The sequence below is a fragment of the Strongylocentrotus purpuratus genome, unplaced genomic scaffold (assembly GCF_000002235.5).
Source record: "Strongylocentrotus purpuratus isolate Spur 01 unplaced genomic scaffold, Spur_5.0 spur5_scaffold_2, whole genome shotgun sequence".
Classification (NCBI taxonomy): Eukaryota; Metazoa; Echinodermata; class Echinoidea; order Camarodonta; family Strongylocentrotidae; genus Strongylocentrotus; species Strongylocentrotus purpuratus.
Window position 1 is genome coordinate 14,987,132 of NW_022145605.1, and position 14,657 is coordinate 15,001,788.

The 14,657-nt window shown below is 37.1% G+C and overlaps 1 protein-coding gene across 1 annotated transcript; it reads left to right on the plus strand.

Annotated features, from left to right (window-relative positions):
• Positions 1–76: 76 nt before the first annotated feature.
• Positions 77–13,571, plus strand: LOC584009 (BRCA1-associated protein). The gene is made up of 13 exons (XM_030991769.1): positions 77–370; positions 1,101–1,337; positions 2,117–2,642; positions 3,215–3,404; positions 4,197–4,310; positions 5,681–5,829; positions 7,080–7,155; positions 7,844–7,982; positions 8,745–8,857; positions 9,871–9,960; positions 10,847–11,011; positions 11,574–11,669; positions 12,862–13,571. Exons 1-13 carry the CDS (start codon positions 289–291, stop codon positions 13,039–13,041), a joined length of 2,157 nt encoding a protein of 718 aa, XP_030847629.1. The 5' UTR covers positions 77–288; the 3' UTR covers positions 13,042–13,571.
• Positions 13,572–14,657: the final 1,086 nt, after the last annotated feature.

Genomic DNA, 14,657 nt, shown 5'->3' on the forward strand with positions numbered 1-14,657 from the left:
TGATGATGAGCTTTTCACGCATAACCCGGAAGTATTACCGTACACTTTTGTTGTTCATCATGCATGTTGCAATGAATGAAAACAATCGTGCAACAACAAGATTCTAGAACAAGCCGTCGCGACGATCGTCGTCTTGATCGGAATTTATCTTTTTTTTGTTTCCTACAACTACCAGATTTCACCTATAATTCCTTGTCGTATGGACTTCATTTTCATATCAGCGTATTGAGGGAGTTATACATAGGAAACCAGGGGCATCGCGTCATTCTTTAGCAGTTTTGTATTTTGATGATGTCTGTTTCTTTGTGTGTCATCAGAATTTCTGTTAACGACAACTCGCCTATTCCAAAATCGTTGTCATATTCAAGAGGTAAAGTTAGCTAGTAGATCGAGCTAGTAATAGTATAGTCTAGATGAAGAAATCAAGATCTAGTAATCTTTAATAAACATAATTTCCAACAATTTTCAATCAAGTTAGAATTCATAAGAAATAAAATATTTTTTTTTATTTGTAGTCTAAAAAAAGTTAGCATCTGCATGCGCATGCATCCACTTTTAAAATATTCTTTTTTAAACAACAATCAACATGCATAGATCTAGAATCTAGACCTAAGTCAAAAGTCATAGAAAGTCAAACAATCCTGACACAGTGACAATGAAAATTTGTCACATCACACACTCTTAGACTGAATGCTCGTAAAACGTGGATAAATTAGAGATTTATTTAAGTTTAGAGATTTATTTTAAGAATGAAATAGGTCTAGATCTATAAAGATCTTGCCTTTCTTGGAAGTTGGAACATTTAAATATTCTTATTCAGAAAGCAAGGAAAACAAATAAAAGAAGAGAATGAACATCTTCTAAGTACTAGATCTATTACTGATCTATCGTCTTTATGTAGATTGTTCGACAGGTAGATTCTAGAGCCTAGAAAGATGGCTAGAGGCGCTTAATATATCTCAAATTCATCATTCTCGTACCATGCATCAATACCATTTATTTAATGTTGGAACTTAGACCTCATCATGTATGATTGTAGGAGTGCAGTATTGGCATGTTTATATAGATCTAATCTGTTTATATTTATTTATTAATTACAGGAGCCGACATGATGGCGGAGAGTCCTCCGCTGCTCTCATCTTCCCCTCCTCCTGCCTTAATGGCCAAACGTCACGATGCCCTGAGCGACAAGCCGTCAGTGACATGGGAGAAAGTAGATGAAGATGGACGAAGCCATCCCATCCTCCCCAAGACGGAGAGCACCAAGGCTGTGGTGGAGAAATGCATCGGGAAGAGGGATGAGACTGAGATTCAAATTGAAACTTACGCTGTTGAAGGTATTATTGAGATAGACAAATATAACCATCTGGATTGTGGGATTCTTTAATAAAACTGACTTTGGTCAACCGTCCCCATAAACAGATGGTAACCCTTGCCACATGCACAAGGGAGGGATTAAGTTAACTAGCAAATTTTCACCAAAATCCGGCGTATAGTTTTCCTTTGGTTTTTCTTTATCCAGTTTGAATCATAATAAGTGATGAATAACATCGAAAATCAATGTTAAACATAAAAATGTAAGGACTTTCTTCAGCCAATCTGTCCGTTTCCTCTATTCCCCTGCGCGTGATGAGATTTGCAATCACACGTAACCTTCCCTTATTAACCTGCACGATGTACTTCAGTCTCTGTATAGAGGTGGTCAATGGGGCCAGATGTAGTCTCGGCAGAACCACCATCGATATCATAGACTGAAGCTTTCGGTCTATTATTGGAAAGAATCTTTAGGCTTTCTGGCTTTATAGGGCAACTCACTTGGCATGTTAAGTTATTGTGCCTCTATATACTTGGTACTCTCAGTCTCTTCAGATTATAAAAGAGGCTTGGACTAGATACAGTTGAGTTCTGATTTACATGACATGTATTTATACTTACCGGTGACACAAATGAAGAGCAGGGATGCTAGAAGTAGAACACAACTGATAGAATATATGGTTCTTCCTAAATAAATCTCACTCTTCCAAAATCTCTATTTGGAAGGGTGCTAAGGAAACTCTTTTCTTTAACTATTTAACCTCTTTTTGGACTAATTTATCATGGATTTCATATTTTTCAGAGAGATTTGAGGATGAATGCATGGATCCGTCTAGGGAAGGACCCAAACAGAGCTATGCCAAGGCCCTCACCGGTGGAAAAGCAAAAGACAAAATGCATTCAAGCAAAGACGAACAAAACGATGTGCAGGCAAATCAAGCTATTGCTTTCAAGCATTTGGATGACAATGCTAAGGATCTATGTAGTGACACTGGTAGTGAAATCACATCCCCTGACTTCACTGATGAAGACTCTGTAAGCACAGACAAGGACAAAGGTGAAAGGTCAGAGGGTAAAGGGCGCAAAGGTGATAAAATGGACAAAAAGCATAATGCGTCAAGTAAGAGTCGCCATGGAGTTGCATCTCCAGTCGACCAGTCGAGTCGTCGTGCATCATCGAGTGTTAGTCCTCCAACTGTCTCGTCCGAAGCCAGTGAGGGCGACAGATCAAGCAAAAGTCCACTGATGTTCAGGAGAAGGATACCATTCTTTTCTGGAAACCCTGTGGTGGATATTACAAAGGGGATTGTACATCTCTTCAAAGAGAAGTAAGTTTGTTGTCTTGTGGTCAGTGAAATTTAGCCCTTTTATTGGTTTGTGCAGTGGATGTTTCCTATCACAATTTATAACCACTTTTGGTTCACCTTTAACTCCTCTTTCAATAGACCAGTTTACTAACATTCAAATATTAAGCAAAGGTTGTTCTATGACAACCCAGAAGCTTGCCTGACATAGCAAAAAGTAATTTACGCAGACTGGAGTCCGAGTATTGTAGTTCATTCATTAATGACCGGTTAATGGAATAACTTGTCACTCGGTCCCCAGGAAAGAAACATCCATTAAATTTGAATATGCTAGTAAACCAGTCTTATCTATTGACTGAATATGTTCCAATTTTCCATCCTTGGCTCAACAGTCGACACCAACAGATGCTTGTTGCACATGGACTCCCAAATTTTAACTCTGGAGTCTGGACCCCAAACTTAAACAAAAAAATTATCAGAGGACCTATTGATGCACCGACACCCTATAAGTTATAATCTGAATTGCTGATGAACAGAAAACTATTAATGTAGAGCCCTGTGTCATCTGTCATTTTCATGTGTTTCTTCATCATCAGCCACATGACGTCTCTAGATGAAGGCATCGTCCGTAGTGACATGATCTGTGCCCTGGCAGTCCCAGCGTCCCTCATATGCCATGACCTCCTGCAGTTCTTCTCTCCGTTGGCCGAGGGCATCGAGCACATCCGCATTATCAGAGATTCTAACCCTAACCAGTACATGACTCTCATTAAGTTTAGAAATCAGGTATGTATGGAAAGATCAGGGAGCTGTTTCACAAAGCCTTTTTTTAATGACAAATACACAAATCTGCTGATAGCCAATCAGATGAAGCAAGGATTTCACTAGATTATACAAAAACTGTCATTTGTCACTGATGAGAAGTTTTGTGAAATGGGGCCCAGATTTGTTTTGTATTGCAATGTATCATTGTAATGCCATTAGAGAATATGTATGTTGACATTGGCCTATATTCTTGATATAAAATTAAATAAAGCCTGGGTTTTCAATTTGGTACACTGATGTCAAGTGTCAGCTCCACTATTCCTTACAACTCACTGCAATTCTGTAGTGTAACAAAAAATATTACTCTGTTTGATATTTTATGTCATAATGGCATGAAATTGGTGTTAATTCACTTAGTTACATTTATTATGGTGTGTTTATCTTTGATAAAGAGATTTGAAGTTGATGCCCAATTTACATGTATTAGTGGACAAACTCAATTGATTTTGTCAGGGTTTAAACTCGCCTACACTGTAATTTTTTTATTTTTAAGAAAACTAGTTTATCAATAAACAATTTCAAGGCTTGAATGGCAAAAATGATTGAGTTTGTACCTTAGTAGGATAAATTTTACATTGTATGCTAACTATTTTAACCATTTCAAAAAAAGATTTTATGCAGAAAATAGGTTAAAAGTTTCTGTGATCAGTGTGAGAGACGACCTGTGTATTTTTTGGTGTCAAGATAGAGGATTACGAATATTGCTATTGTCTCCTTCTAATTTGTTTTATGATGGAAACTATCCCTTTTCAGAGCCATGCGGATGAGTTCTACAAGGAGTACAACGGCAAACCGTACAACTCGTTTGATGATTTTGTCTGTTATCTAGTCTTTGTTTCAAGAGTAGAGTGCATGAAATCATGTGAGGTGAGTGAAGTTTGTTCCTAAAAAAACACTTGGTTAATTACAGATTTATGAGTACGTTTCGTCAATTTGTGACAGCCACACAATTACACACAGACACACAACAAACTCTTATTTTTTTGGTTGAATGGTTCGTTATGTAAATCTCTTAAAACGCTGAGGAAAGAATTCAAATTTTCAAGTAGAAGATTATCGTTAGAGTGTTTGAATCAAGTTAAGTTTGTTACTAATACTGTTTGCCAGAGAATATTGTGTTATTTTAATCAGCTACAGAAGATTTAAAGACATCAGCGGAGTATCCAGAAATGTAAATTAACAGGAATGGGAATCCTTCTCAAGTCTTAGGGGAAGGAGCATGTATTTTGACAGTCTCATTTGTTTGAGAATCTTTGCATGTTGTATCTTCCCTTTCTTGTCTTACACTAGACGCTGAACGATACTGGGCTTTGCATGAATATTGCAGTAATTATTAGGACAAGCCTATTCATATATCCCTTTTTGGTTGTACAATTTCTTGCATTATTGATATATTTGCTTGTAGGGTGCTAGTCTTGGTACTCCAGGCATGACTGAGTTAAAAACCTTTAACACCTGATTGATAACATATAACAATCTATTCCCCTCCTCTTATAGGGTGCTATTCTTGCTACTCCAGGCATGACTGAGTTACCAACCTTTAACACCTGATTGATAACACATAACAATCTATTCCCCTCCTCTTGTAGGGTGCTAGTCTTGCTACTCCAGGCATGTCTGAGTTACCAACCTTTAAAGGCCCACTGCACTACTTGTAGCTACTTGCGCCCTCTATATAACAAACCATGCCTAATCGGTGACCATTGGTCCCCCATGATCCTCTTTTTCTTATGTTAACTGAGAGCTGAGTTGATGAGATAACCACCTGTCCAGTGACCTTGCAGGGCAGTCTAATCCCTCCTGTAAACTATGGCAGATACGCTTTAACACCTGATTGATAACACATAACAATCTATTCCCCTCCTCTTGTAGGGTGCTAGTCTTGCTACTCCAGGCATGACTGAGTTACCAACCTGTAACACCTGATTGATAACACATAACAATCTATTCCCCTCCTCTTGTAGGGTGCTAGTCTTGCTACTCCAGGCATGACTGAGTTACCAACCTTTAACACCTGATTGATAACACATAACAATCTATTCCCCTCATGTAGGGTGCTAGTCTTGCTACTCCAGGCATGACTGAGTTATCAACCTTTAACACCTGATTGATAACACATTACAATCTATTCCCCTCCTCTTGTAGGGTGCTAGTCTTGCTACTCCAGGCATGACTGAGTTACCAACCTGTAACACCTGATTGATAACACATAACAATCTATTCCCCTCCTCTTGTAGGGTGCTAGTCTTGCTACTCCAGGCATGACTGAGTTACCAACCTGTAACATTTGTTTGGAGAGGATGGAGGACTCTGTGGAAGGCATCCTCACCATCCTCTGTAATCATACATTCCACGGTGGCTGCCTTACCAAGTGGGGAGACACAAGGTAATTTCCAATGTCTAGGGCTCTATAAACCATATCAAACAGTAATCATTGTACAGTCAAACCTGTCTGTAGCGATCGCCCAAGGAAAACACAAACAGTGGCCCTCGTTGACAGGTTCCTTTAGTACATGTTTCAATGAGAAACCATTTACAAGGAAAACAAAAAATGTGGTCTTTGTAGACAGGTGGTCACTGAAGCAGGTTTGACTGTACATTGTATGTTGTTTACATTTGGAAAGCTTCCCCTTTGTATAATAGCACTTTCAGGGAAAAAATTAATATTTATTTTTCAGGGGCTACTTTTCAAGCTTGCCTGCATGAAAATAACATTCTAAAATTTGTTTTGCATTGAACTCTATGCAAATTTACAGGGGCTCTTTTCTGATTTTCGGGGGCTATTTTGGGCATTTCGGGGGCTATTTCGCCCCTAGCCCCCGTGTATTTTTTTCACTGCACTTTCTGTCCTCTCCTCATTTTGGTTTATGGCTTTTAAATTTTACTTTTCTACTGATATAGAGTACCGAAGCTGTGACGTCATAAAAATCTATTTTTAGAATTTCTCAATTTTTTCTTCATATTCCGAAAGAACATCAAAAATAATGTCCAAATGTCGAAAACCAATTGAATATGTTAAATATCGGCTGAGATATGACCATCTGAATAAATATACTCCCCATAGGAACTCAGTGTTATATGCTCTGGCTCCTAATGGTTAGGAGCCAGAGCATATAACACTGAGCTCCCATAGGACATATATTCATTCAGATGGTCATATCTCAGCCAATACTTAACATATTCAATTGGTTTTCGACATTTGGACATTATTTTTGGTGTTCTTTCGGAATATGAAGAAAAAATTGAGAAATTCTAAAAATAGATTTTTGATGACGTCACACTTCTCCACTCTATACTGGTTTAGTTTATTAATGTATTTCTTGTTGTTGCAGTAATGGTCACACCTGGTCTGTACTATTTGGTACTTGTTCAAAATTGCTTTTCCTTTTCATAGATTTTAATTTTTCAAACCCAAAGTTGTCAAATTCTTAACTCTTCTGATGATGATAATGGTGATATGAAGATAATGCTGGAAATCGACCTGTGTTATTTGGGATTTAAAAAAAAAAAAATTATTTAAATAATCTCATCATTACTTTATTCTGAAAGTGATGCCAGCATTTCAAGCTATTTCAATGTTTACTTGTTAAATGCAATTTGAGTGCAGGTAAACTTCTTTACCCTATTATTTCACAGTTGCCCTGTATGCAGATACAACCAAACCCCAGAGCCATCAGTAGATAATAAATGCTTCCAGTGTGGAGCTCAAGAGGTGAGCATGATATAGGATATTAGAATCCACAAGACTTTAAAGCCCGTCTGTACTAGTTTGGCCAGGGGGATTAGACCTCCCTGCAAGGTAGTTATCTCATCAAATCAGCTCTCAATTAACATAAGAAAAGAGGATCATAGGGGACCAAATGGGTATCAGAATCCACAAGACTTTTAGTAAATATGTGATCTTTTGCTTCAAAAAACATTATCTTGCAGGAGTTCTCAATTTGTTTAATAATTTAATTCTTTTAATTGGTCAATTATTATCATTTATTATTTTGAGAGTGTACTTTCTAAAATGAGAGGTTTTATGCTTCCCCAATACCACGTGGGTAAAGCACACTCCAGTAGACCCTTGTTTAAGGATGTGCAATCAATAGCATCTAGTCCGACAAATTCCAAATTTCCTCTTCAATTGTTTGTTGTATTTGTGGCTGATTGGTAGTCTTGAGCCATCTAATTTATGTACAGAATTTCTTAACAAACAAAATGCCCATTGTGAGTGGGTTGGATAAATTTTGCATCTGTCATCATTAACTACCTAATATTGTCAGCTGAGAGGTACAAGGGCATCAATGTGGATCCGTTTATTGAGAGTTAATGCCCTTCTGGCTCACCAAATGATATTTGCCATACATTTGTAAATGCTGAATCATTAGTGTTTTACATAACATTGTTTCTTACAGAGCTTGTGGATCTGTCTAATATGTGGGCACATAGGGTGTGGGAGATACGTAGAAGCACATGCATATCATCACTTTGAAGACACTCAGCATACGTATGCCATGCAGCTGGGTAAACAAAGAGTCTGGGACTATGCCGGCGGTAAGTTTATCAGAAATCATATCGAGAGCAAGAAAGGCATTAAAAGTAAAAGGATATGAGTTAATGTCCTTCTGTTATCAGCAAATGTTGCATGGATTTTGCTATTATTTAGAATGCAAGGGAGCTCATCATGAGTACACAAAATATAGTTTTTAATGATGATGATGATTATGAGTTGGTATTTCAGAGTAAATTGTTACTGAAATTAAGTTAGAGCTGGTATAAGTTGTTTCGGCCCATGCATGAGAATTGCCTATACCATACCAGTTATATTGATGAACAAAAGTTAGTGTAAATTTTTTGGAATAATCATGTATTTTCAGATACTACTTCATATTGACATTACTTGTATTTAGATTTTTCTGTAATGACGTATTTCATCCATTAGGCCTAAACAAAAAAGATGTTGTATTGCTCTTTAGGTGCCAGCTCCTGGGTCGGTCGGTCAATTTTCTTTTTCTTTTTCTTTTTTGTTGTTACTCTTTTCCCTCTTTGGGTTGACATTTTGCAGTTTTGAATACTGTGATACATATTTTTTTATTCATTAAACATTTTTTCAGTGCAAAGCTTTAAAAAAAAAAAATTAAAAAAAGCCGACCATAGATTTGAAGATTTTAAAGGGCAATACAACAATTATTTTGTTAAAGCCTTATATCAAGATGTCACTTTGATAACTCATTTCTGTTAACATTCTCAATGAAATTATATTAAGTAATGTTGATTTTATTTAAAAAGAAACCAAATTTGTATTTCACTTTATAGATAACTACGTCCACAGACTGGTGCAGAGTAAAGGAGATGGGAAGCCTGTGTCATGGGAGAGAGGGGACGGACAACCAGAATGTGATGAAAAGTTTGATGCACTTACTCTAGAGGTAAGAGATGATTGGATACTGTTAGAGAGAGAGAGACAGACAGAGAGATAGAGAGAGAGAGAGAGTGAGTGGGATGACGGAGGCTGGTACAGAGTAAAGGAGATGGGAAGCCCGTATCATGGGAGAGAGGGGACGGACAACCAGAATGTGATGAAAAGTTTGATGCACTTACTCTAGAGGTAAGAGAACAATGGATGCTATTAGTGTTCGAGAGAGATGGGAATGATGCACATAAAGTAAGGTGAAGTGTAAGAGAAAAAGAGAGGGAGAGATAGAGATGGGAAGGACAGAAATAAATAAAGAGAGAGAGAGAGAGGGGGTAGGGGAAAGAAGTTGTGTGTGTTTGTGAGAGAGAATGGGGGTGAAGGAGAGGAGAGAGAGAGAGAGAAAGAGAAAGAGAGAGACAGAAGAGGAGGGGAGTGGAGAGAGAAAGGAAGAGGAGGGACAAGAAAAGGAAGAGGAGGGACAATACTAAAGAAAATTGCTAGTCATTGATAAAAGTTAAGCTAAAAAGTATAGGTATGTTCTACAATCAATCACCATTGTTTTATTTCATATATTTTTGCAATTGATTTTGAATTGTCTTTCGATTGTTTACAATTGAGTGAATGGTAACTGATCGGTGGATGCGCAAACACATGAGTTGAGTGGACATTTACTTTTAAAAAAAAAAAATCATATTCACGTTGCTAGCATCATGAAATTGGAATGAAGTTAAGCATTTATCATCCATTCTGATATTTGTTTTTCACTGGTAAAATTTTATATATCAGTTTACAAAAAGAAACAATCATGATCATAGACAAAACAAAAGTAAGGTTAAAATACAGTCATGACAGCTGAAGTTGGGTAAGTTACACAAAATCAGTTAACATAAAATCATGGATTTAAAGCTTTGAAATTGGTGATGATAATTGTTCTTAAAAGTACTTAAAATAACTATTTGAATGAAATCCTTTGATTGAGAGAATGTTATCATGATACCATTATGTTTCTTGTTTGTCTTCCTGCAGTATACTTACCTGTTGAACAGCCAACTAGAATCTCAAAGACTCTACTATGAAGAGAAGATGACCAGGATAGAAAGTGATGCTATAGCACAGGTACGGCTAGTGCACCTTTCATATTTTTTTTTTATAACTTTATTCTAAAAAAACAAACATTTATCTGCTTCCTTTGTACACTTCTTTTACACATTCAGATATTTGAAAATACTTGTCCTCATCTTTAAGTTATGTATATACTAAGTGCATAGAGATGGAATACATGATACACAAAGAACTCTTTAGGCTGGATATTGTTCATTTCCCAGTTTTGTTGATATTATCATCAATATAAATTATTAGTAGTAGTATGTTATCATGATATCGTTATTTATATTTTTTACCCCCAAAATAAGATTTAGATGACACAGCTTGAATAAGGGAGTCAACTTCCTTTTTTTGTCTTCAGTTTTATAAAAACTCATGATGTGGAATATATCCAAAATCGAGTATGTAGACAGAGAAATAATACGTTGGTGTACTATAATGTACTATAATCTATCCTTTTGATGGTGTTATATCTGGTGTATGGGAATTGTCATTTTTGTGAACAGGATGCAATTTTCACTACCGCAACTACGGTATTCGGCCATAGAGGGCAGCACAAGCAATGTGTATATTTGGGGTCAAGAACTGGAAAGTCCAAAAGAAATTATAGTTCGGAACTATAAGTAACAGATTATAATGGTGCCTACATGGATCTCATTAAATCGTTGGGGGAGTTCATGAAACCTTAACTTAACAATAGTTTAGTAGAATAAGGAATTAGTTGACACTGCTGTACATTCTCTATGGAGGCCGGAAGAAACCTTCCCTACTATTGTATCTGTGTATGTGCTGAGCTGACCTGCACAGTGTGGGAGGAAGGTCGCCATCTACTGTCAAGCATCGTATTTGCGGTAGGGTCAATTATTATTACTTGATGGTTATGAATTGCTCATTTCAGGTAACTGAGATAGAAGTGCGCTCCAAGAAGCTGATGGAGGAGAGAGACAGGGTGGAGAGAGAAGCGCAGAAAGGTCTGAAGGAGAAGCAGCTGCTGGATAAGAAGAGTTTGTTCATGTCCGATAAACTAGGCAAGGTCTTAAGCCAGCTCTCTGAAGAAATGGAGGTACGTGTTGCCAATTTGAGTGAGAATATTTAGAGCTACAATGCTAGATTAGTTTAAAACTTACTTTGTGTCAGTTTGGCATGGGATTATTGAATTAAATATATTTAGCTACCAAATAATGTTTTTGAATCACATCAGTGTGTAGCCAATTTTAATGATATAATCAGGACATATTTGGCTGATGAATTGTTGTCAAACATTATATAAAAGGGCAGATGGAAAGTAAGAAGAATAAGTGTATACATGTCGTTATCAGAAGAATTGTGGTTTACTGGAAAAAGACTAAATTTGTCATGTTGAGTTGTACCAATGGTGGTGATTTTCCTTTGTACCAGAGCATTCCACAAGTTTTTCTTGAAGAACAATAGAGAAAATAAAGTAAGTACCTAGATTTGAATAAAAAATCCTCTTTTGGGCGATGAATTATGTAACAAATGATACAAATTATGTAAATCATAGGTAAAGGATAAATATCTTCGTGAAAATGAGAAAAGGCACTATTTTGTGTGATACACAGTTTATTCATCAAATATTTTGAAACGCCTTGTTCTTGTTTTTTCAGATGAACAAATGTTTGCGAGCCAATCAAGCCGATTGGCAAACGAAGGTTACTGCGCTGGAGAAAAGGTTAGATGATGAGAGCAAAATAAAAACAGATGTAAGTACTGCTACCACATAAATATATTTTGTTCTGCCTTTAGATACATGTATATTATTGCTACTATTGATACTACTGCTATTGCTATTGTTACTACTACTACTACTACTACCTCTACTACTGTACTACAACTCCCACTTCTACTGCCGTGGTCGAGTGAAGTTGCCGGACTGTCGATCACAAGGTCCGCGGTTCGAGACCTACTCCAGCACTAATGACCTTTGGCAACTCATTGATCTACATTTGCCACACTCAACCTAGGTGATGTAAATGGGTACCTGGCAGGAATTAATTCTTTAAAATGCTAGAGCGCCGTAATGGCAGCACAGCTAAAGCCGGGTTAATAATCTCCAAGTTTGGAAGCGCTTAGTGATTGCAATGAGCGCTATATAAAAACTGAGTATTAATATTATTATTATTATTATTACTACTACAACTCCCACTACCACGACTGCTACTACTACTAAAACTTCATGTAGTATTACTACAATAGGAGGCGCGATGGCTCAGTGGTAGAGCTGTGGTCTTGTAATCGGGAGGTCCCTGTTCCTTGGTAAGGCATTGATCCTCATTACCAAGTCCTTTGGAGAGGACTTAAAGCTGTAGTTCCCCTGGTTGATTATTTACAAGCTTGCCCATGCTTCCTTAACAGTCAGATAAAACCAACCAACCAACCAACACTACTAAAGTACTTCTACTACTACTACTACCACTGCTACAGCTACTATTTCTATGACTACGACTACTACTACTACTACTACTAAAATCCCCCATTACTACTCTTGCTCCTACTTCTGCTATTACTACTACTGCTACTGCAGCTACTACTACTACTACATGCAATTCTACTACTGCTACTACTACTACTACTACTACTACTCTTACTATTTCTTCTACTATGATAATTATTATTATAATGGCAATGTTGAATGAGGAGATCAATGACTTGAAGGATCAGCTGAGGGATCTCATGTTCTCCTTGGAGGCCTTGAAGACCCTCAACAAAACTCCACCATTACCATAATCATCTTCGCCATCATCATCCTCATCATCATCTTTACCATCATCCTCATCATCTTCACCATCATCCTCATCCTCATCAGCATCATCATTATCATTATCACTTTCAATTTTTAATCATCATTATTATTGATGTTTTTTCTTTATGTACTTGCCTCCCTTCTTCTTGCAGGAGATCAACGAGTTAAAAGAGCAGCTGAGGGATCTCATGTTCTTCTTGGAGGCCCAGGAGACCCTAAACAAGGCTCCTGAGAATACCAGACAAGAGATCCAGGACGGTTCGATTACCATCGGTGCGTCGCCCTCGCCTGACGGACGCCACAGCAGGAGAGGCAGGAAAAAAGGCAAATAGATTTCCAGAGTTGATGTTAAAGACCAATATTCATTAAAAAATTAATTAAACTATAGTCCAGGACATTGTTTGACAAATACAGTTCAGCGACATCCCATGGAAAATTGTGTTGATTTTGAATACATGTTTCAGTGGGATGGTATCAGGAAATACTGCCCAGGTTTTTATTAGTTGTAAGCATTAAAATGGCATCAATCTTGCATGAATCTTGCGCGTGCGGCCAACACTGCCCTCTGTATCATGAGCACCTCATGGGGCACTTTTCCAGCATAATCAAGCCGAACATATGTTGGTAAAGACGGAAGTAGAGGTTAACTAGTGAATTAACATATTTGCCTCACATCCCGTCTTAGTGCTTACTGCTCGATTTACTCCACTGATATTAAGGAGCACCAAGTGTCTGTCTGACCAACTCATTAACATCACCATTCCGTATTAATGAACACTAAAGTTATGTCAGTATGAAACAAATTTCTATTACCATCATCGTGACCTTATTAAAGGTAAAGACCAGTTATGCATGGTCATGCGATTACATTGTGAAAGAAACGTTGTGGAATCGATCAGAAAAGGTTGATCATCTAGCATCTAGCATCTGCAAGGTTCTGGAATCATCAAAATGATAAGAAATTTGGCCCATTTTTCGTAACTTTACACAGAAAGATGTATATGGGACTACCCTATATCTCTCACAGTCCATGAGAGAAACAAATTTACCAAATATATGAATTAGTAGGTGGTTTCCCGGCAAATTTTGTAACATCATGTATTAGTCAAAACATATTCTTTCACATGATTGGTAATGAGAGCTTCCATTTCATTTTTTGAAATTGGGGCGTTTCCAATACTGGTCTTTACCTTTTAGTCATTCAGTCATACAGAAAAAGGGCTGACGCTTGGAACTCCATAAATCCGTAAACTAAGTTAACCTTTCTTTAAGAATGCTGGCCAAAGATAAGGTTTATTTTTACCTATGGTATCTGTGAAATGCAAATATATTTGTCATTGAGAGCATCTCAGCTGTCTATATACATATAAAGAGATGAATGCTATGCAATGGTGCTCATGTTTCCTACAGAAAAATGAAACATGATTTTAGGTGCGATCACAGTAAAAATAACCAAAGGCCCTTGCTGTCTGAGACATACCGCCTAGTGTATCTCTTAAAAAACATATTTATTCCTCCCCCACCCGAGTACATGTAGAATATCAGAGTATGCTATGCAATATACATGCTTCGTACTGAGCAGAGGGGATATGGTAAAACCTTTAGAAATGGCTCTAATTGTAGCATGCAAGTAATACATTATTTCATTCTTACTACTTACCGGTAAGTCACTATTTATCCATTAAATTTGTTATATTTGTTTGTTATGCGCCGTTCTGGATAGTTTACAAGTTCAACGAGTGCCATAGTAGAACTGCAATATTGTCTGATGGCCTTGTACATTACTTTGCTGATTACATATTTAAATAGAATGAATTATGAAGCTGCCTCTAACAAGTTGATCTGAAATTGATCTTTTGGTAGTACATGTACTATATTTGATTATGGAAGTGGAATGTTCTAAAAATAAAAGAAATTATATCTTGTATTTTCATTTGAGATATATGCC

Excerpts from the sequence above, each read along its gene's own strand:
- LOC584009 (XM_030991769.1), top strand. The coding sequence starts at position 289 with ATGATGTCTGTTTCTTTGTGTGTCATCAGAATTTCTGTTAACGACAAC. Across the intron at positions 1,338-2,116 it reads TGAAACTTACGCTGTTGAAG|AGAGATTTGAGGATGAATGC; the intron begins GTATTATTGAGA and ends CATATTTTTCAG. Across the intron at positions 7,983-8,744 it reads AGTCTGGGACTATGCCGGCG|ATAACTACGTCCACAGACTG; the intron begins GTAAGTTTATCA and ends TTCACTTTATAG.